Source organism: Lissotriton helveticus, chromosome 3_1 (assembly GCF_964261635.1).
Source record: "Lissotriton helveticus chromosome 3_1, aLisHel1.1, whole genome shotgun sequence".
Taxonomy (NCBI): domain Eukaryota; kingdom Metazoa; phylum Chordata; class Amphibia; order Caudata; family Salamandridae; genus Lissotriton; species Lissotriton helveticus.
Genome location: NC_136061.1, coordinates 843324463 through 843347963, shown reverse-complemented (window position 1 = coordinate 843347963; position 23501 = coordinate 843324463). Strand labels below are relative to the sequence as shown.

Genomic DNA, 23501 nt, shown 5'->3' with positions numbered 1-23501 from the left:
TCCTGAATGGCGGATCTAGGGCTCTTTTCTGTGGCTGGGGGGTTGGAGGAGGTGGAGGAGGAAGAGGTTTGACGCCCTCGAAGATGACCCCTTTGCTTTCCCCAGTATGACCTGTACAAGGTGTTCTGCTGCTGCTGCTGTTGTTGCTGCTGCTGACCTTGTCTAAAGTTCCGAAAACAAGAGCGTCCAAACCCTCTGAACTTTGTGGTTGAAGCACCTCTAATCTGAAGGCCCAAAGATCTAGCAGTAGCTCTGCTATCTTTAAACCTTTCGAGGGCTGTATCTGCCTTCTTGCCAAATAGTCCATCTCCGTCAAAAGGCAGATCCAAAAGCACTGCCTGAACATTAGCAGAAAAATCCGAGGACTTTAGCCAAGCTGATCTCCATGTAGCAACTGCAGTACCCATAATTCGAGCCACAGAATCAGCCGTGTCAAGACCGCTCTGAATTACCTGGCGTGCCGCTGCTTGGGTGTCAGACAATACCTCCTCAAAATCACTCCTGTTCTCCTCAGGGATCTTAGGAGCCAAAGCACGCATTGAATCCATAAGTGAGTGCACATACCTCCCCATGAGACAAGTGGCATTTGTAGATTTCAAGGCCATACTAGCAGATGAGAAAGTTTTCTTGGCCACCTGATCTTGTTTTTTAGCCTCCTTGTCCCCAGGAACTTGAGGAAAATCACTTATAGATTCCTTAGAGCATGCAGCCTGAATCACTAGGCTCTTTGGAGAAGGGTGAGATGTTAAGAAAGAAGGGTCCTCTGGAGCTACCCTATATCTCCTAGCCACACTCTTGGAAACAGCAGGAGCAGAGCGCGGCTTCTTCCAAACCTCTATAATGGGCTCAGTTAATGCTTCATTAAATGGAAGTAAAGGCTCCACAGCCGAACTTGGAGAGTGAAGAACTTCTGTCAGAAGGTTTGACTTAAATTCAACTGTTGATAAAGTTAAATTTAAAAGACCAGCAGCCTTCTTCATTACCACATGATATGGTTGGACATCCTTTGAAGGCGTATCATGTCCAGAAGGCAATTCCCACTCTGGAGAAAAATCAAGGCCACTGGCATCAGCCAGCTCTTCAAAACAGTCTTCTCCCAGCTCACCTTCTTCTAGATCAGGGTGAGAGTCGGCATAAGTTCGTTCCTCCAAGAGACGCTGAGCTTCTCTTCTGGATCTCTCCTTAACACGCCTCGGTACCGGATCCATCAACGACTCCGATGGAGTCGGAACCGACGTCGGTACAGACTTCGATGGTCGAGGTGTATGCTCCTGATGTCTACTCGGAGCGGGCGACGTCGGCATTGGAGTCGTCGACTTCGGACGAGTCGGTGACGACCTCGGCAGAGCCGGAAACTGCCACGGCGTCGATGGGGCTGGCATAAACGGCATGAATGGAGCCGGGGCATATGAATGAGGAACCCCCAAATTAAATGCCAGAGGACCCATGGGACCCGAAGGTGCACCAGAGGGGTACCACGCCCTTGAGAAAACACCATACATAGCGTTTAAGAACGCTGAAAGGTCTTGGCCCGGTGCTGGAAAAGGAGGTTGAACACCTTCAGGCTGACCTCGAGGTGGGATCGAATCCGGTTCAACAAAACGCGCAGATTCTTCAACTTCCACAGGAACCACCTCTTCCACTTCTCGAGTCGGAGAAGGCGCCGGAGATGGATTGGACTCCGGAGCCGGAGAGGGAACCTGCGACCTCGAAGGCGAAGCCTCACCTTCCTGATCCGGAGACTCATGCGGAGGGACCACCTTCGAACGAACATTCTTGGGCGACCTTGACCTCGAGTCCGACTTCTCACCAGAGTGACGACGAGACTCATGTCTCCTCTTCCTATGCTTCGTCCTTGACCTAGAAGCATGATCCGAAGAAGACTTCGAGGCCGAACCTTCACGAGATCTGGATCTCGACTTCAATCTCTACTTCGACTTATTTTTCTTCGAGTGAGATTTAGATGTTTTCTTACTCTTGTCGGCTTTAAGTTTTGCCACAAGCAGCTTGGTTTCTCTCTCCCGCAGGGCCTTCGGATTCATCTTGCGACATGATGAACATCCATCCACGTCGTGATCCGAGCTTAAGCACCAAATACAGTCCTCGTGTGGATCCGTGATGGACATCATCTTTCCACACTCCCTGCAGGGCTTGAAACCGGTTTTCTTCGACATCTTATCGAAATATAGAAGCAGAAAATACAGAGTAATGAAACAAAGTCACAGAATTGTAACTGGGATTCCCGAAACCGTTAGCGTCGACGACGTGGAAAAAAGGGAACTGATGTTATCACGCCGGCGTGGGCCTATTATAGGCGTCGGTGACGTCAGCGGAGTCGCGAGCAATGCCGTGCCTCTATGACGTCCAAGTCCACGTCGGCGCGAAGCTACAAAAAGAATTTCCGAATGTTGCTGATGCAAGGTGATATTCACAAGGTGAGGAATCCACACGGCAGATGTATATCAGAAGGGGGCATATGCCTCTCTCTGGTTGGCTGGGTCCCCCCATCTGTAAGATGGCAGGGACTGACAGTTGTGCTTTACCTCGCCTCACCAATCTGAGGGGTGGGGTTGGAAAAGGTGGGCACACCTCCCTTTCTCATTTGGTTTTCCCGCCGATTCTCCTGCCCAAAAAGGGGAATAAGAACTGGTGGGGGCCAGTTGTTGGAAGCAGCAAATGGCTGGGGTAGCTCACAAAGGCAGCAAACACTTCCCCTTCGTGGACCCTGTTCATCCAGGGGGAGGAGGCTTGGCACCTCGTCCCAGGATGGGCATTTTTTCAGATACCCGAGAGCAGAAGATCTCTATGACCCAGGGGTTCAGAAACATGTCTGGTGGTGGCAGCTGGCGAGCAGCCACTCAGCCAGGACACTAGAGTTAGGTCAGTTTTCAGGGGGCATCTCTAAGATGCCCTTTGAGTACATTTTTCATTAAATGCCACACCGGAATCAGTGTGGGTTTAATGTGCTGAGACGTTTGATACTAAACCTCCCAGTTTTCAGTAAAGCTATGTACCTGTACCCTCGCCACTGGTATAGTGTACCCAGATAGAGGGGCGGCTGACCTATGCCAGGGCAGTGGGTTGTAGGAGAGATGTGTGCCATGTCGACTCTTCACTTTGTTTTGCACCAAGACACACAGTCTGAAAGGCATTGTGTGAGTGTAAGGGTACAGGACCTCTAAGGTTGGCACACTAAGTGATGCAGCCGGTAGAGGTCTCCCCAGGGCACAGTGTCCTGGATACCTGTGGTACCAGGGGCTGACCTGTGGCTAGAGATGGCAATTGACTTTAGGTTTCAATGCAGTTTTAGGGAAAGAACATAGGCCCTGGGTACCTGATTAGCAGGGACCCAGGGAAAATCAAGCGAAAGTGCATCAGTAGTCTGGCAAAAAGTTGGGGGGTTACTGCAACAGAAACCCACTTTCCTACAGATGTCACCTAAATCTTAAATTTAGGGATGTTTATGTAATAAAGTGGCTCTGTAAATTCTGTTCCAAAGTAAGGTACAGTGTGCACAGAGTCCACAGTCCCCCTAAAGTTAGATATAACCTTTCTCTCTACAGTGGTAGCTTGGTCGAGCAGTAAGGCAGTATCAGAGGATGAGGATAGTGTAAAGCATTTGTTGTACACACTCAGTCAGCAAAAGGTCTCACACACAAGAACTGAACTCTAGGCCAATTGTTTTGTATATAAAAATAGATTGTTGATTTTAGAACCACAAGTGGGTATCAAATACTTTTTCAGAATGAATGAGATGTTGCAATTGAATACTTTCAAATAGAAATAGACTTTTAAAGGCAATCAATACAGTTGTTGCAATATGCAACACAAGTTAAACACAAAATAACATTGACCTCAATGGAAAGTTTTAACTAAATGCAATAAAACCACTTTACAAAGGTTTTTTCTTACTCAGGCTGATTCCTGGATTCAGCCTGGTGCATTTCCTGTAAACAGTTGAAAGAAATCGTTTTTGTTACACAGGTGATTTTTAAGGAATATTTGTATGTTTTGAAAATCAACAGAAGAATTTCTGGCAAAAACAAGGCAATGTTATCCTATGGAAGAAAATCAGGTCATCGGAAAATCACAGTTGTAATTACTTTTTAGGGTCAGTGCTGGGCACAAAGATACAGCACTGGGATCTCTCCTGATAGAAGGTGAGTAATTTCGATTTTGTTGATCGGACGATTTTTGTGGAATAGTTCAAAGTTGCAAAACTCGACACTTAGAAGAATTTCCAAGGGTAAACCAGCCAATGTTACCCTATGGAGAAAATCAGGTTATCCGTCTTTGGGTAAGTACTCGACTGGTAGAGTTATGGTTCTGGGGCAAGACTCAGGGGTCTCCCAGGGTCAGGTAGGTACAGTCGTTACACCCTCAGTGGCACATGGGCAGCCGGGTGCAGAGTGAGTAGACCCAATGTTAGCCTATGGCGGGCAGGGGGCCTTTGGTTGGTGGCTGCCAGCAGGCAGGCCACGCGGCTGTGGGAGCTGAGCTCCTGGTCACTTACACGGGGCAAGTGGGGAAGTAGGATAGGACAGATGCTGCACTTCCAGTGGCACTCAGGCGTCTGGGTGCAGGGTGCTTTGGGCAGTCGAGCGCCCAATGTAATTCAATGGTAAAGCTGGAAGTTGACCAAAGGCTGCAGGCTCGGGGACGGAGATTCTTCAGGTGCGACCACCACTTTGAGAAGTAAGTTGGAAAGCGGTAGGTTAGGTAGCCACCAGGAGTTGGGCACAGGGGGCCTTGGGGCGCTGGGTGCAGGGGTGTCTTTTGGTGTCGGGAAATCTTACCCTCAGATGGTCGCAGTTGGAGGGGTCCCTAGTTGTGAGGCTGCAGGCATCGTCAGGAGAGTCCTTGGGTGCTAGATTCGGGGTCACAATCGCCGGGGGGACGTCCTTGTGGTCGGCGGGTGCAGTGTGTGCTGGATTTGCGGTTCCTGGCTGGCACCAGGGGTTGTTGCTGTTTGAGCAGAACCACTGCTCGAGGGAATCCCAGTCTTTGGATGAGCAAGGCAGTCAGGTCCTCCAGGGTTTTCAAGGTTGCTGACCACAGGAGACAGCGAGATTTAGCAGGAGCAGGTTCTAGGGTTGACAGAGCTGTAGGGATGGGGCCGAGTCAGTTGGTGTCGTCCTCTTGTTAGCAGCTGCACGGCAGGTCTTTTCTTCTTGTAGTTTCGGAATCGGGATCTGAGGAAGGAAGGTTCAGGGTGAACCTAAATACTAAATTTAGGGGCGTAACAGGTATGGGAAGGTCAGGGACCAATGGGTCCCTTCCCTGGGATGAGTACACCCCCTATCCTGCCACTCTCCTCTGGGAGGGGGCAGGAGCCTGTCTCGGATTGGGTAGGGATCCCCATCCTCAAAATGGCGGGAGCCTGGGGTTGTGCTTCACCTCGCCTCTCCCACCTGAGGGTGGGGTTGGCAGAGGCTGGCATGCCCCCTTTCCTCACTGGTTTCCCGCCTGTCTTCCCACCAGAGTGGGGGTCAGAACAAGTGGGGGCCAGTTGCAGAGTACAGCAAGTGGCCTGGAGAAGCTCACAAAGACAGCATGCCTTTAAAGCTTCCCCTGCCCATCCTGGGGGAGGAGGCCTGGTACCTCGTCCCAGGATGTGCATTGTTTCAGGCCCCGAGAGCGGCAGGCTCTCGACCCAGGGGTCCAGAAACATGTCTGGTGGTGGCAGCCTCGGTAGCCACGCAGTCAGGACACTGGGAGTTGGTTAGGTTCCAGGGGGCATTTCTAAGATGCCCTCTGTCGTGCTTTTGGCATTAAATCCCATGTCTGTGTTCCACTTCAAAGTCCATTCCCTGTAGGGCGATGGACCACCTCAGTAGTTTTGGATTTTCCCCTTTCATTTGCATTACCCATCCCATCTGAGAGGTCTGTGGTCAGTTTGAACCAGGAAGTGAGTTCCAAACTAGTAGGGCCTCAACTTCTTCATGGACTAAACCACAGCAAAGGCCTCCCTCTCAAAGGCACTCCAACGCTGCTCTCTGGGGAGAAGCCTCCTGCTTATAAAAGCAACACGTTTGGTCTTGGCCTTTATCATTGGCCTGGGATAGGACCACTCCTATCCCTAGCTCAGAGGCAATAGTCTGCACTATGAACTGCTTGGCATAATCTGCTGCATTTAGAATTGGTGCTGAGCACATTGCTTCTTTCAGGGTGTAAAAAGCCTTTTGGCACTAACAGTCCAGTTGATTTTCTTGAGCATCTTTTTGGAGGAGAGTTCTGTGAGGGGAGTCACAATGGACCCTTATCCCTTCACAAACCTCCTGAAATACCAGTCAAGCCAAGGAATGACCTGACTTGGGTCTGGGTTGTTGGAGCTGCTTAGTCCAGGATGGCCTGGATCTTGGTCTGTAAGTGCTGTACCTGGCCTCCACCAACAAGGTGGCCCAAGTACACCAGAGTGCCCTGCCCTATTTGGCATTTGGATGCCTTCATAGTTAGGCCTGCAGATTGCAGGGCTTTTAAAACCTTCCCAAGGTGGATCAGGTGATCCTGCCCGGTGGAGCTAAAGACCGCAATATCATCAAGATAAGCTGCACTAAAGTATTCCAACCCAGCCAGGACTTGATTCACCAAACTCTTGAACGTGGTAGGGGAATTCTTTAACCCAAAAGGCATTACAGTGAACTGATAGTGCCCATCAGATGTGTAGAATGCTGTTTTCTCTTTTGCTCCTGGGGCCAGGCAATTCTGCCAATACCCTGCAGTTAAGTCAAAGGTACTTAGAAATGTGTCTATCAACTCATCTGCTCTTAGGATAGGGTGAGCATCTGTCTTAGTGACAGAGTTGAGCCCTCTATAGTCCGCACAAAACTTCATTTCTCCCTTTCCACCCCGTGGATAAGGCTTGGGGACCAGAACCACTTTGATGCTTTCCTTGACTTGGTCAGATTGTCGATAGATCTTGTTCTTGACAGGTGAACTGTCACCAGTGTCCACATAATGGGTACACCAGTTTGTCAGACCAGGGGAAAGAGACTAGCATACTGTTGCAAGACTTGTTTGCAGTCAGTCTGCTATTGGGTAGAGAGGGTGTCTGAAAAGACAACCCCATTCACTGGCCCATCTTTTGGGCTATAGGAGAGGAGATCAGGGAGAGGTTCACTCTTTGCTTCCTGTTCCTCATCAGTCACCATCAGCATGGTGATGTCAGCCCTGTCATTGTAGAGCTTGAGGCGGTTCACATGGATTACACTTTTGGCTGTCCTGCTTGTGCCCAGGTTAACTAAGTAAGTGATCTCACTCTTCTTTTCTAGGATAGGGTAAGGGCCACTCCATCTATCCTGGAGTGCCCTTGGTGTCACTGGCTCCAAAACCCACACCTGTTGCCCAGGTTGAAATTCAACCAGTGCAGCTTTTTAATCATACCAGTGCTACTGAAGCTCCTGGCCGGCCTCAAGATTCCTGGATGCCTTTATGATGTACTCAGCAATTCTGGACATTAGGTCAAGCACATAGTCCACAATGTCTTGTTTGGGTTCTTGGCAAAGCCTTTACCAACCCTCTTTCACAAGACAAAGGGGTCCCCTTACAGGATGACCAAACAGAAGTTCAAAGGGGGAAAACCTTACTCCCTTCTGTGGCACTTCCCTGTAAGCGAAAAGCAGGTCTGGTAACAGAACATCCCATCTCTTCTTGAGTTTTTCAGGGAGTCCCATGATCATGCCTTTCAATGTCTTATTGAACTTCTCGACAAGGCCTTTGGTTTGTGAGTGGTATGGGGTAGTAAACTTGTACTGCACTCCACACTCCGTCCACATGTGCTTCAGGTAAGCAGACAAAGTTGGAACCTCTGTCTGAAACCACCTCCTTAAAAAACCCTACACTGGTGAAGACACCCAGGAGGGCCTTGGCTACTGCAGGAGCTGTAGTAGTCCTACGTGGAATTGTTTCAGGGTACCTAGTAGCATGATCCACTACTACTAGAATGAACTTGTTTCCTGAGGATGTGGGAGGTTCAAGTTGACCCACAATGTCCACGCCTACCCTTTCAAAGGGAACCCCCACCACAGGCAGTGGTATCAGGCGGGCCTTTGGGTGGCCACCTGTCTTGCCACTGGCCTGACAGGTAACACAGGAGCTGACAAACTCCTTCACCTTTTGGTGCATCTGGGGCCAATAAAAGGGACTAACTAGCCTTTCCCAAGTTTTTCTTTGCACAGATGTCCAGCTAGGGGGAAGTCATGAGCCAGCGGTAGGAGGAACTACCTGAACTTCTGTGGCACTACCACTCTTCTGGTGGCTCCAGGAGTGGGGTTTCTTGCCTCAGCATACAGTAATCCCTCTTCCCAATAAGCTTGATGGGTACCACTGACAGTTACCAGAGAACAGTTCCCACAGGAGTGCCCCCCAGAGAGGTTTCTTTAATTTTCTCATGTCACAAGCCCTCTGAAAGGCTGTGAACCATTTGGTGATGTCATCACCTTCCTTTAATGTTGGGACAAATCCTTTGGGGATTTTAGGATCATTAAGACTGATCTTTATCCTTATTTTTATTGCTACCACCATTGATGGGTGGTAAACCCATCTCTTTCCTTTCTTTCTCTAGAGCCAGGAGTATGGACTATTTCTAATCTCTTGGCCAGCTTTGTTAAAAAGCTGTCCTCTTCACTGGGAGTTCCCCAGTGTGTTCTCTGGGACCTGATCCACTTGTGTGGTCTCTAGGTCCCCAGAGATTGAGGTACAGGGTCCCTTTCCTCCCTAGGGATGATTGGGGGGTGGGTGGGAGGAGGGGGGCACCATCTATCCCCCTGATCCACCTCCCTTTCCTCCTCTGAGGGGTGGTCCTGAGCTCCTGGAGCCCTTGTTTAGTTGGATGCTTGCCCATTGGACTCAGGGGTCACCCAGGGTCAGGTAAGTACAGTTGTTACACCCTCGGAAGCACAGGGGCAGCCTGATGCAGAGCGAGTAGGCCCAATGTTATCCTTTGGAGGAAAGGGGGCCTTCGGTTGGGGGCTGCTAGCAGGCAGACCACGCAGCTGTTAGCAGGCATACCACAAGGCTGTGGGAGCTGAGCTCCTGGTCACTTACACAGGGCAAGTGGGGAAGTAAGGTAGGGTAGTTGCTGCACTTCCAGCGATTCTCGGGCAGCTGGGTGCAGCGTGCTTTTGGACGCCCAATGTTATTCAATGGGAGACTTGGAAGTTTAACAAAGGCTGCAGGCTCTGGGAGGGAGATTCTTCAGGTGCAACCACCACTTCGAGACGTAAGTTGGGATCTTGGAGGATAGATAGACACCCAGGAATTTGGCACAGGGGGCCGTGGGGTGTTTTTGGACGTTGGGAAATCTTACCCTCAGCTGGTCGCGGTTGGAGGGGTCCCTTGTTGTGAGGCTGCAGGCGTCGTCAGGATCGTCGAGGACGGTCTTTGGATTCCCGGTCACAGTCGCCGGGGGGACGTCCTCGTGGTCTTGGTTCACTCAGGCACAGGCCGGGCTCGGCAGGTGCAGAGTGTGGTGTGTTCGCAGTTCCTTGCTGGCACCAGGGGTTGTTGCTGTTTGAGCAGAACCACTGCTCATGGGAGTCCCAGTCTTTAGATGGGCAAGGCAGGCATGTACTCCGGGGTTTTCGAGGTTGCTGTCCGCAGGAGACGCCGGGGTTTTAGCATGAGCAGGTTCAAGGATCAACAGGCCGGTTGGGGTGGGGCCAAGTCAGTTGGTGTCGTCCTCTTGTTAGAAGCTGCACAGCAGTTCTTCTTGTTTCTTGTTCTTTCTTGTTTCAAATCTGGATCTGAGGAAGGTCAGGTTCAGGGTGCCCCTAAATTTAGGGGTGTTACAGGTAAGGCAAGGGCAGGGACCAATGGGTCCCTGTCCTGGAGTGAGTACACCCCCTATCCTGCTCCTCTCCTGTGGGAGGGGGGCAGGGGCCTATCTCTGATTGGGCAGGGCTCCCCAGAGCCCAGAGGTATGCTTTACCTCACCTCTCCCACCTGAGGGGTGGGGTTGTCAGAGGCTGGCACACCCCCTTTCCTCACTTAGGGTTTCCCGCCTGTCTTCCCGCCAGAGTGGGGGTCAGAACCAGTGGGGGCCAGTTGCTGAGTACAGCAAGTGGCCTGGAGAAGCTCACAAAGGCGGCATGCCTTTGAAGCTTCCCCTGCCCATCCGGGGGGAGGACTCTTGGCACCTCGTCCCAGGATATGCATTGTTTTAGGCCCTGAGAGCAGGCAGGCTCTCGACCCAGGGGTCCGGAAAAATGTCTGGTGGTGGCAGCCTCGGTAGCCACGCAGTCAGGACACTGGGAGTTGGTTAGGTTCCAGGGGGCATCTCTAAGATGCCCTCTGTCGTGCATTTGGCATTAAATCCCACACTGGCATCAGTGCGGGTTTAATATGCTGAGAAGTTTGATATCAAACTTCTGTCTTCAGTGTAGCCACCATGGAGCTGTGGAGTTCGTAATAACGCCATATACTCTTAATGGTAGCACTGCACTTACAGTGCCCAGGAATGGCCCTGGGTACTGTAGGGGCACAGGGCTCATGCACATGTCCCACAACACTGGCATATTGCACCCAGCTAGAGGGGTGACTGATGTATGCAAGGGCAGTGTGTTTGTGGGCATAGCACACAGGGATGTGTGCCATGTCGACTCTGTTTAGTTCTGCACCAGGACATTCAGCCTGCAAAGGCAGTGTGTGTGTGTGTCAGGGTACAGGGCCCCTAAGGGTGGCAAAATAAGGGCTGCAGCCCTTATGGGTCTTCTCTGGTCACAAAGCCCTGGGTACCTAGGGTACCATTTACCAGGGACTGACACATGGCCAGAGATGCCAATTGGGTTTTAGTTTCAATACAGTTTTAGGGAAGGAACACAGACCCATGGCACCTGATTGGCAGGAGCCCAGGGCACACTCAGTCAAAGCACATCAGCAATTCAGCAGAAAGTGGGGGCATGCCATGCAATAAAGATGGCACTTTCTCACAAATACACCATCCAGTGTAATGCTGTGAGCACTCATGCAGCAAGGCGTGTCTGCCAGCCAATTTTATAGCCTTCCCAAAGATGCTATACTCACCCTGTCTCCCAAGAGGTTCAGCTGGGGTTTTTCTACTAGAGGAGCTGTTTGAAAAAAAACATTTATAGGTCCAGGCCTGAACTAAAATTGCTGTCAAAAGTGACCATTTTCACTGAGATTGGAGGTACAAAGCTAAGCTCTGGTCAGAACACTTTAAATGGAAGAGTATCAACCAGGGACTCAAATTTTAGAGGTCATGTGGGAGAAACATTGCGCAGGTGAGAAAGTACAAGGCAGGGTGGAACATCCTCATTCCTCTCAACACACTGCATTTGTCAATATAACAGATAGAATTCAGTACAAATCTCCATTTGCCTTTAAAATTTTAGTCACGTCATTACTCTCTAGCCATTGTCATTTTTTAGATAAGGCAGGTTCCCATAAATACCTATTAATGAAATTTTGTTTTGGAGCACCAATTAAACTTGCACATCATTCAAGATAATTTAATAGTCATAGGCATAAAGTGTTTATTAACAAGTCAGACAATTTAGCACTGTACTAAGGCTAGATGATATCTGAAAATGCATGCTTAGTTCACATGAAGAAAATGAAATGTACTTATATTAAGTAGCCAGCACACATGAAGCAGCTTGCAGAGTAAATATTTGGCAAAATATATTTTTCATGTTAAGGGTAACATCTCTGAGAAATGTTTTCTATTTATAAATAGGAGGGTGTTCAATCCAAAAAACTATACATTTCTCTGTCAGGTTATTTAGAGGCAACTTACAGGTAGTGGCACTCCAAACGGAATAGGAGCGTATTGGCTGAACAGGTGCATGGGCACAGGCACAAAGACTGGCACGGGAACTGGCACCGCCACTATCTGTGGCACAGGCGGGGAGGGAGGGGGGGGCTCCACCTTTTTCTCCTCCTCTGTAGAAGAAAGCGTGTGTTATTTTCTTAGTAAAGGATGTAGTGGTGTTACTCTGATTGATTTTTGATCTAGATCTGGCCAACCTAAAGGCAATTGCAGGAAGCAGAGCAAACAATTTCCTACATACTGAAGAAAGCATTTTTGAAACAAATTACACATACAAGTAAATAAAGGCTTTTCAAGAGACATTAATAAATTAAAGGGAGTGCTGCAATACTTTTCTTTCCAGCAAGGATAACTAGTTTTAACACTGGTAGACATGAGCCAAGTAGTTTTAGTTTCCAATGACGATGGCTCTGAGTTTTTTGGATGCTCACTGAGATAAGACATGGATTGATTTTTTTTTATTAAGTTCAACGTCTGGTTGCACCATGAAAGACACCCCAGATCAGGAATTATCAGAGATGTGTGCTTCAAAACGGTTTACTTAAAATTGTCTCCCATTCTCCGGCACAAAAATAGTTGCACAAATAAATTTTAATTTTTTTCCAGCAGTATTATCAAGGTTTCTAGCAACTGCATCAAGTAAAGCAAACCCCCAAATTTTAACGTCAGCCAACTACGTCATTATGATAGACATCAGGTCACAATAAAAAGCCCCAAAAAACTGAGATTTTATTGAATTAGTTTAGTCGGTGGTCGTTTTCAATCCTTAAAAAAGAACTAGAAACTTAACTTGCATTGGTTACCATGATGCAAATTCAGAGTTAACTTTTTTAGGTTTACAACAGCTATGTATATTGAACTGGAAAAATAATTTGCACATTAGTAAAAGCTGTCTCAGCAAAAAGGATACATAATCTAATTTACAAAGAGTAGAAAACATTGAAATTAGCGTTAGGCATTATTTCAACAGTCTTTTACCGGTCTGACACTCCTTGTGTTGGGTGTGTGGTTTGCAGGAGGTGGCTTTCGTCTGTGTGATGGGCTTGCATAGCAGAGCTTTATTCTTGAGAAGCCTGGGAGGGTGTGCAGGTAACTTCAGAGCATCAGTCTGTGTACTAGCCTATTCAGGAAAGACATATTATAAATCCAAAGGAAATACTTATCAATCAATCAATCAATCCTTTATTCGGTATTTAAAAAATACCATAAAAGTGCAGGATATACAATTAAAATACAGTAAAAAACAGATCACAAAATTAATTAAAGACAGTTAACCGGGAATTCATTCAACACAGCCCTCTTGAGTTGCTTAGCCTTAGAGCAACCTTAATAAAATTCATGATACATAATAGTGTGCGAGGATCGTTGGCCATTTGAAAAAATAATAGGGCAACCTTGGCGTGTCTAAACTTCGCCTGTTTTAAAATCCCTACTAAAAAACTGCGCCTGGGTAGGGCGTTAAATGGGCATAATAATACAAAATGAAGGGTGTCCTGCGGAGACCTATTGTCGCAGCCGCAGGCATCCTTCTGCTCAACGGTTCGAGTAAAACCTGGAGGATCAGCCAGTAGGTGATGTAAAAAGTTGAGCCTAAAATGGGTAATTAGAAATCTGTCCTGTGCATTATACATGAGAGCGAGATAAGGTTCCATTCCTTCCCCTGTCTTCACCATTCTATGTACGCAGACTGTGGTTTCACTTCCTCCCACAGCAGCTCTACGTGAGATTACCATCAATTAAATGGTCTCACTTTAGATTAACAAGGTATTCTATAAGGAAATCGTTTACTACCTGTACCAAGAGTTATGCAGCTTGCACCTATACTGGATTCAAATACTGTATATGTTTTCATTTAGTGACTGGAACTGTCCCAATTCTCCATACCCCTATTTCTTGTGGGTATCAACCAAGAGGGTACAATACTAGCCCTCTATGAATTCCAACATCCATCCACAATGCCCTAGACCGTGGTCGCCATCTTAAGAAATGTTTCCTCCTGCTGAGGTTCGCTATGTGTTGTAGGAAGTAGTTTCTTTTTCTGGTACATTTAGTCATAATTGTAAATGTATTTATATTGCGCTTATGACCCCATACGAGGTATTGAAACTTTCCATTAAGTAGCACGCTAATTAGTAAAAAAAAAAATTATTTCCCTTGTGCATTAGTTGTGTTAGATTTGTGCTCTTGATTACATGTGGGTTTAGTAGAATTTGGAATAGGGATGGAAGAACAGGAATGAAATCGAAATGGGGAAGTAGTACATTTTGTGTAGGTTATGGTGGTGCGCTTGTTAGTTGAATGGCAGGGCTAAAAACGAAAGTGAAAATTTGACATGATGTTTGAGAGTTCACAGTGAAAGGTTTGGGATGAGAGGTAAGAGGGATGAGGGATGGGGAGGACAGAAGAGATTTTTTTAAATATTAAAAAGTAAATAATTCACAATACACACGATACTTAAAGTTAGGTTTGCTTGATTAAACCCCTTGATATAAATACCCACATGTACATTGTAGTGGCAATATGTACATGGTTTTCTGTGCACATTTATCTTGTGGTACATGTATGTTGTCAAATAATTGTAATTAACATATATACATAAATATGTTAGACACTTCTAGTAGGGAGGTATCTCCGGTGCTTGAGGTGTATAGAGCTGTAGTGTTGGGAGGGCCTTTATGGGGCGGAACTTTGGGGGTACAAGAACAACAGCTCCCTGATGAGAGCCTAAAAAAGATTTCTAAGGTCCTTACTAAGTTTACCCAGCAGCTACCCTATGCTACCCTTACGATGGGACTTGCATATTGAGAGAATTGACCACAATGCAAAACTAAAGATGCTGAAGTACTGAAAAAGAATATGGTGCACCCTCCAGCTGACCCCATAAAGAATGGCTCTGAGGAGATGATTGCTCTTGACATGAAGGAAATCAAAGACCTACTTCTGCCCGGCTTGCAGACAAAACCGGAGAAGCAGAGCAGTAGCATGGGCACTAAGATCAAGAACAAATATTGGGAGCAAATCATTTGGGATTCCTGGCATGAGTCACACCCACATGGTTTTAGAGGAAGATTATTGGCTCATGTGTGTGCCAAAGTGTAAGGGCTTTATGGACATGATTACTCCCCACTCAGCCAAGTGCCTGTGTTTCAGGCTCAGAATTGGCACGCTTCCAATTAACACATGGATTGCTGAAGGGAGCTATTGGTGAGCCTTGTGAATGCTCGTTCTGTCCAACAGTTATTTTATCAGAAGCACACTTCATATTCTTCTGTCCCAAATACATTGTTCCTCACACTAAGAGAATCATATCAATCTGTAGTCTACTGTGGGCTGCCCAGTGCAAGAAGGCACTGAGCCTGCTTAGCTCCGTCACTCATGAACTAGTAGTTTTTGCTCTTTTGAGGTTGTAAATCAGGCCTGGAATATAGGAGCAAGTAGGCTGAAGTAGTAGGTCATATTTCTTTGGGAACGACTTGCCATCACTTTGAGGCCTGTGCTTGGGGTGGAACTATATTTTAATTTTTGGATATTGTCATTCTGCCATTGTTATAAGGGAGTCTCAAGTAGGTCCATATCACATCAATCTCACATTTCTGGCTAGAATGTATGCCTTCTACATTATGAATCAGAGTGGTATAATAGAAATATACTACGTGTTAGCATTGTAGCACTTTGTTAATCTATGGCCATTGACTCGGAGACTTTGTCTTTTAATTGTATGCGAGTCAAATGTAGTGAAATCACTGCATGAGTCACCTTATCCTGCAATGGTGTTGTAACCTTCGTGGACTCTAGTGAGGCTCTGATATTCCATATTCAACTGCCGTGGGCCTCAAACATACTTAAAGTCTATTATCCCTCATTGCAGCCTTTTTGCCCAAGTGCAAAATTAGCTGGTGAAACGATTTCTTTCTTTTTTATTTTTACCTGCCACGGTATTAATTGTGTTTTTATGGCTGTATTTCCACAACAGAAATAAAGCTGTTCTAATAGTACTATTATATACATAAATATGCACATGCCATTTATTGCTGTTATTAGTGGCAGGAATAATCCTCTGTTATATGCACCTATCCGTACATAAGCAGCACTTTTGACATGGCCTGATAACCCCATGTATCCAGTGGTATATTATATACTTTTCCCCTTATATAAATGCATCTGCTTAAAACAGGAGCCATTGTTCAAAGTCCTATGGCATGTAGCTCTCTTCCATTCTGTATGTATGTTTGTCATGTCTCAGGATACTGTTGTGGGATATTCTTGAGTTGTGACTATAGTAATCATGTGGAGAAGAGCCAGTTCTGGACTGATCTTCCTAAGTGGGGATGGTTATCTCTGGATCTTATGTTTGAAGGTATGGAATTCCATAGTGTGACTGCTTCAACAGATAAAGATGTCCCACCCATGTGTTTCTTGTGCGTATGAGATCGTCCTCGGTTAAAAGCTTGGGAGTTACACTTAGTGAGGATCTTTCTTTGAAGAGACAAGTGGGTACTGTAGTGTCTGCCAGCTTCTTTCAACTTAAGAAAATAAGGAAAATAGCCCACTTTCTTACGCAGGCCGCTCTTATTCAGGTTATCATTGCCCTTGTCCTGTCCCAACTGGATTTCTCAAATAGTCTTTACCTGGGACTTCCAGCGGGCGTTCAAAAAAGACTCCAGTTGGTCCAGAATCAAGCCGCAAGACTTATTCTTGGACTAACAAAGTGGCAATCCATTAGACCTGGTTTGAAACAATTGCACTGGTTACCTGTAGCACAGCGAATCGCATTTAAAACTGGGTGTATTATTTTTTAAAACCTTACAAAATACAGCCCCGAAGTTTATAAAAGACCTTGTTTCTAGATGCAACCTATCATTAAATCTTCGCTCTGCTCAAAAAGCTTTATTGGTTGTTCCATCCTTTAAAAAGAAACGTCTTGGTGGCTGCTGCTTTGACCATCTTGCAGCCACCTTCTGGAACTCGCTTCCATTGCATTTGAAAACGAGTGGAGATCTTCTCAGTTTCAGACACTCTCTCAAAACCTGGCTGTTCATCCAGGCCTACTGTTGAGCTGTATTTTATTTTCTTGTGTTCCCTCCGATAGCGCCATGAAGCCCCTGGGCGTACGAGCGCTTAACAAAAATATTAACATAACATAACATAACATGTCTTAGGAAATGGGAGCCATTATTGAAGGTAAATTAATTTGTTGTATGTATTTTGAGATTTTATTCCTGGTGAAAAGTGGTCCTTTGCCATGTGTAAGATACAAAGCAGCTTGAAAAAGGATCTTCTTGCAAGTGTCAACCAGTGTAGCACTCCCAAAGCAGGGGAGATGTGCGTTTGTGCCTTTACTTGCAAGCCTGGATCCAAGGGGGTCCTGCAATGCCGAGACCGTAGTCGACAGCAGCACCGAGGCCGATGCCGCCGACAGCACAGGGCAAGGACCCGAAAGCTCACCAGCGGGGACCGACGGCCCAAATAGGGCAGACATGGCTGCAAGAAAGTCTTGCACCTGGGCAAGAGTCGCTCCCGGAAAGGGTGGGTAGGCTGGGGTCAACTGCACAGGATCCCCCAAAGCAGCGGGGGTGGTACCGCCCTCAGATGCGTCGCGCGAGGGGAAGTCGGAGAACGATTACGCTTCTTCGACGACTTCTTCAGGTGCCTTGACTTACCTGACCCAGTGCGCGAGGACTTGGAACCCGAAAAATGGGGATGATGGCTCTGCCACTGGTCCCTAGACTTTCTCCTCGACCAGGACCTCGAGCGGAGCTGACTGCCACATTTCCAGCAACTTACGTGACCGCTCACGCAAAGTTTTCAGCGCCATGGCCCGACAGTCGAGGCATGACCAGGGGTCATGGTCGCACTCCAGGCAATAGAGACACAAGTAGTCGTGAGGATCGGTCACCATCATCATGCGGCGACAGACTCCGCAGGACTTAAAACTGGGCACTATGAGTCAATAGACCCGAAAAAATTTAGAGAAAGTCTCAAAAAATCAGTCAAAAATTGACTGAGGGTACTTGCTCTTCCCGGATCTGCGCTTGCTGGTGCGGAAAAAGAAAGAACTGATGTCAGCGCACGAGGGTGGCGTCTAAGTAGCTGCCGTGACGTCTTCCGGTGAACACAACGCCAACGACGGACGCAGAGTCGCACAACGCTACCTTCCGACGCGCAGGGGTACTGCTGACTAAAACTTTCCGGATCCAGTCTGACGCCTGGGGGTAATTCTAAGGTAAGGAATCTATCACTGCGTGTTTCTTTCAGATGACATCCTTGGGCCGACACAGTAATACAGCATGGTAGGACCCCTGGGGAGACTTATGGGTATATATACATCACATCTTTCTAAGAGAGAAAGAGGAGACCAAGACTTCCCGGACGACACACTGACCAGAGATGCTGAGGTTCCTGCATGCAGACACTCCAGCTCGCAGTGGTCTAAAACATCCCTTGTGGGGTGTTGAACTCGAGACCAGGACGGGGTCCCACAGTTGCTCACTTCAGGCAATGAGGTTGACTAAATCCTAGAGGGGTTCTTGGCTTACCACCTACAAACAGGCTAGGTACATTTAGGTACATCAAGTAAGGGAGACATCGTAGGAGTACACATCTTTTATCATGTGTTTTATATACTAGAATGTATTCATGATTATTGTAAGATGGCAGAACTAATCCATCCATTTACCTTCACAGTACTGATAATCATCTATATCTTATACTGTTTAACAGTTATTACAGACAGCTCATTTATTTTACACCAGAATAACAACTGTTCAATAAATGCTCATTAAAAATGTCCATCCTGTTTATTCTATGTATTTCTCTGAGACAGACTAAGTAAGCACGAGTGACTGAGCGAAAGGTAGTACATTGTTTCCAAGGTCCTGAGAGATCAGGGTTGTTATGTTCGATGGTTGCCAGGAACTATTGCCTCCAGGGTCAGAGGAGATTCTAGTGGCACTGTAAGTTAGTTAGTACAAAAGACTAACATACCCGTGGGAGTGTTCAGTCTCAGTCTGACACCAATACTACAGCACATGTTGTCTAAACGTGCAGATCCTGTACACTTTTTATAGGAACTACACAACATAATAACAGTTTGTCCAACTGCCACCAGAGAAAGATAGATTCCTGCCTGCTAAGTCTGCTTCTACATTTCGATGCCCTGACAGGTATATCACTAGCAAGACAATCCTCTTTATAATTTCTATTCTCTAGATGCCCTATGCTTGCTTGCAAAGGGTATGCGATCTTACTTCCACACAAGAATGCTCCAGTAGATCATTGCGTTGCTGGTCTGGATCTGTAAAATTTTCTATGTGATCTCATTATGGAATCCGTTCAGTGTTAGGAAAAGTAACTTGTGTTTCAACACGTGTGACTTCCTCTTGTGGTGTTCATTGTCCTCTGATCTTTACATTCTCCATAGGAGCATACCGCCCTCTGTGGGTAGCACTGGTTGCTGTGGGTGAAGGTTAATTGAAGCCCGAGCTTGGTTATGTTTTCTAATGTTCATCATTTTATTTCACTGTGCAATTTCGTTGTGACAACCAGTAGACCTTACCAATCCCGTGTACACTGTGTTCACTGACTCCCTAGGCACTCTAGAATGGGTCTCACTGGTAACCTGGCATAGGGGAATATGGGATTGCAAAAAATCATCTTGCACAAAATGTTAATCCAGTTGTCACTTTCAGATTTGTGACATCTGGTAAAGGCAAATTTACTCCATCAGTGCCACAAACTCTGTTGGATTGGAAGGGCTCAGTCCTCGTCTGAGTTTAATTCTAACCTCAACAATGTCCTTTCTTTATTGGGGTAGGATTAGATTTCTCCATGTCCACTCAAAACAGACTGTGTTAATTATTTCCATTTCCTGGTCTATGCTGCTCTGCTGTGGTTTCAATGACATTGCAGTTATCAGGTCACCTGGTAGGGGTACACCTGAATCTCCTGCCATCAAATGTGCGTAGGCAGCACTGTAAATAATTTTTGAACACTGTGTACTGATACCATCCCAAATGGCAAGACTCTGAATTTGTAGAGAGTCACCTACCACAAACCTGAGATGCATCCTGTGGTACTGGTTTATCAGCATATGGAAGTAGGTGTCTGAGATTGATGTAATCTTCATTCTTTAACAGGGGGATCACTTTCAGCAGAGTGTTTATATTGAACATGTCTGACAAATTTGTTTAGGAATTTCAAGTCCATTACTGTATTACAGTCAAGTCTTGTTTGGGGTTAGGAAGTAAACAGCATAAACTCCCAGTCTGTAGTCTTTCTTCAGTACTTCCTCTATTGCCCCTTCTTCAGGAGATCCCTCACTTCCTGCTGCAACAGCTTTACATCTTCTATTTTACAGTTTATCTTTCTGCTTTAAGTTGGGGAGTACTTTCTCCAATTCAATGCAAGACTTATTTTACAATGTTAAGCATCCATTTGCCAGACGTGATTTCCTCCATTTTGTGCAGGAATCCTCTTAATCTAGCCTCTTCCGGTATCAAGTGAAAAAGGCACCCTGACTGAAAGTCATTTGGCCTGGGGTTTCAGTTCCATTTTTCTGCCTTGTGCTCTGGATAGCAAGGAATGTCTCCTCTGTGCAGCAAGTTGCCACTGCGGGCATGCTCTTTCCACGACTGTCCCCTGAATGGCATGACTCGTTGCTGGGAACCAAGCCTGACCCATTTATCTATGGATAGTAGCTGCACTGGTTTTGAAGGAGCTCATGCCTAGTAAGGCTTCCATTGCCTCGCAGTGTTTTATCCTTATTTGTTGTCAAGATTGTAATTGGTAAAAATAAATATTAATCAACTCATGAAAACGTGGAATTCATTTATGATATTTGGAATTTGAAGAAAAAAAACGGTTTGAAGTTAAGTGCGACCTGAGTTAGCAGGCAGGCACCCGCCTCTGACAAATTGCTCTCAGTTCATCTCTAGAGTGCAAAACCAGACACTGCACTTTCTACCGGGACGCACACAGAAGAAATTGGATCTTCAACAGTGATACTGCTTACAATTTCGGAGTGCACTGTAGTAACAATGTGAATGATAAAAGCTGTGTGCTTCCACAGAAAGCTTGCTTCCCCTCCAAGCAGCTGTGAATTTATCTAGCTGCATGAGCCAGCGAGTAGTATGGCTGGTTTGAGAAGACTCACTAGTGAGCATCAAGTATGAAATAAAGCTATTGTGTTATGACAGGCTGAAGCTTGACCTTTAGGTGTCACACATGCAACTTGAGATAAGAAAGCCGCCTAGCTATTCGGGGTTTTTGTTCCTCTCTGGCAGCACCACAGACGGGAGCACAGCAATAATGAGGAACATATTGGTGTGTTTCCTCTATTGCTAAACTCACTGTAGGAAGCTTGCTCTTTATATAGTATGCCACAAAGAGGTATATTGGGCAAAGAGTCCGGGTGTCCCTTGTAAGTGAACAGGGGTTGCTCTAGCTATCCCAAGGCGCTCTTTTAAGTGGCAGTGTGGTCGAACAGGTTAGGCTTATCAGAGAGAAGTGTTAGACACCTGCTGCATACACAGTCAATAAAAGATACACATGACTCAAAAAGGAGATCCAGACCAATTTATAAAAATAACACGCATCTTTATATAAATTTGGGCACCAAGATCATCACAATCAGGTAAAAACGTTTTGAGTTAGGAATATTTACAGTTTTAAAAAGTCAAACGTGCAATTTCTGAAGCAGCAATGTTATCCTATGGAGACATATGTCTGAATCAAAACAAGGGGGAGATAAAACGGCAATGGTCTCAATACCAGAATCTTGGGGATAGTGTCTTGGAGACTCTCAACCACACTTTCACTCTCTGTAGGGTAGATCATCTCTGCTAGGGTGGTTCAGTGGATAGTGTCATCATAGGGTCTATCACGTGAGTGTCCCGTTCAACAAGTGAGGTCATAACCTCTAACAGGAGGGAGAATGTCTGGATGTAGGTAATTCTTTATTAAGGGTAAAAAATAGGATAGCGATGACACTAAAAACAAAATTGGGGTTAAGTGGATGTGTCACTGAGTCACGACGCCTAGTGATCAGGTCGACATGTTTCGGCCTGGAACAGCCCTTGCAAGGCTATGGCCTTCGTCAAGACTAAAGGTGAGAAAGTCTTACACTTTAGGGCCAGGTAGGGTTATGTACATTTGTGGACTCACTCACCAGTATTCGTAGAGATACAACTTGCACACATCCGGACCCAGCACTAGATGGCAGGAGTATGAAAAGCATGTGTATCTACAGCCACACGCGTCTTGAACAGTACATTTCGAGTTATGTATTTTTACAGTTTTTAAACGTTATTAAAAAGTCAAAAAATTCAGCAATTTCTGAAGTGGTAGTTTTATCCTATGGAGGATACACATACTGCATATATAGGTACTTTACAGCGACTTACAGGACCAGTCTTCTAAAGTTAAGGTGAGTATGGGGCAGGGTCAAAGGCAGCACCAACAGGTCCCCTCGGGCAGAACTGGGGACGCTGGTAGCGGAGGTGCAAAGCAGCGCCAGGTGTCCTGTTTAAGTCTATGGGGATTGGTCTGCTCACAAAGAGGCTACTAGCTGGGACTCGGGAACCAGTCCGGCTGAACCAACAAGGGGACTAAGGTCTCATGATGCTCTGGACCGGAAGGACATTTTGGTCCACTTCTCAGGCCAGGGCAGCCAGGTGCACAGGTGGTCTCAGGTGCTGGTTTTTCACGACAGGAGTCACTTGAGGTAGAGGGAACCTGCACAAGGAGGCGGCATCTGGAAGTCCACTTCTGGCAAACCCAAGGTGGGCTTCGTCTCTGGATGGTCTGGGGACCATGCTGGCACTGTTGGCCCACTTTGACTTGGGCTAGAAGGCACATGTGGATTTTGGCAGTCCACAGTCCTCACAGGTCTTCTGAGGTACCTGCAGGATGCAAGGGAGCAGTTCCTTACCTTACAGGAGTTGAAATCACTTCTCTCTGAGGGTAGGCACATTCCCACACCAAAGCCGGTGTGCTATTATTCAGAAAAGGGGGTGGTTCATGCATCATGGGAACAGGGCAGACCAAACTACCAAGCCAATTCTTTACTGGAAAGGAAACAAGCTTCCGGGGACCGGTTTCTGGCATTACAGCCGTCTTCGGCCCGGCTTGCTTGAATCCGGATGGTGCAGTGAGCAAGGGACTCACATCTGAGCATACCCTTCCACACTTGTGGTGGCCAAAACGATTCATAAAGGGGGTGGTGATGGACAGAGTATCTGAATTAAGCAGAACACTCCTACCCAGTCAAAAGATCAGGGCTTGATCCATCACCGTTTTTTAGCTCACTGCACGATCCCAGCTCAGAACCTGGCTACATGCAAATTAGTCTGACCATGGCCCAGTGCATCATGGGAACAGGGCAGACCAAACTACCAAGCCAATTCTTTACTGGAAAGGAAACAAGCTTCCGGGGACCGGTTTCTGGCATTACAGCCGTTTTCGGCCCAGCTTGCTTGAATCCTGATGGTGCAGTGAGCAAGGGACTCACATCTGAGCATCCCCGGAAGCTTGTTTCCTTTCCAGTAAAGAATTGGCTTGGTAGTTTGGTCTGTCCTGTTCCCATGATGCACTGGGCCAGGGTCAGACTAATTTGCATGTAGCCAGGTTCTGAGCTGGGATGGTGCAGTGAGCTAAAAAACGGTGATGGATCAAGCCCTGATCTTTTGACTGGGTAGGAGTGTTCTGCTTAATTCAG

The 23501-nt window shown here is 46.6% G+C and overlaps 1 protein-coding gene across 8 annotated transcripts in view; it reads right to left on the bottom strand.

Annotated features, from left to right (window-relative positions):
* The window catches only part of ZMYM4 (zinc finger MYM-type containing 4), a 1395070-nt gene that overhangs the window by 597764 nt on the left and 773805 nt on the right, over positions 1 to 23501 (bottom strand). For all 8 annotated transcript variants that reach the window (XM_078681133.1, XM_078681129.1, XM_078681130.1 and 5 more), the window contains exons 17-18: positions 12767 to 12908; positions 11756 to 11901 (exon numbers count right to left, since the gene is read on the bottom strand). In XM_078681133.1, coding sequence (XP_078537259.1) covers positions 11756 to 11901; positions 12767 to 12908 — 288 coding nt within the window. The remainder of the gene's footprint in view (positions 1 to 11755; positions 11902 to 12766; positions 12909 to 23501) is intronic.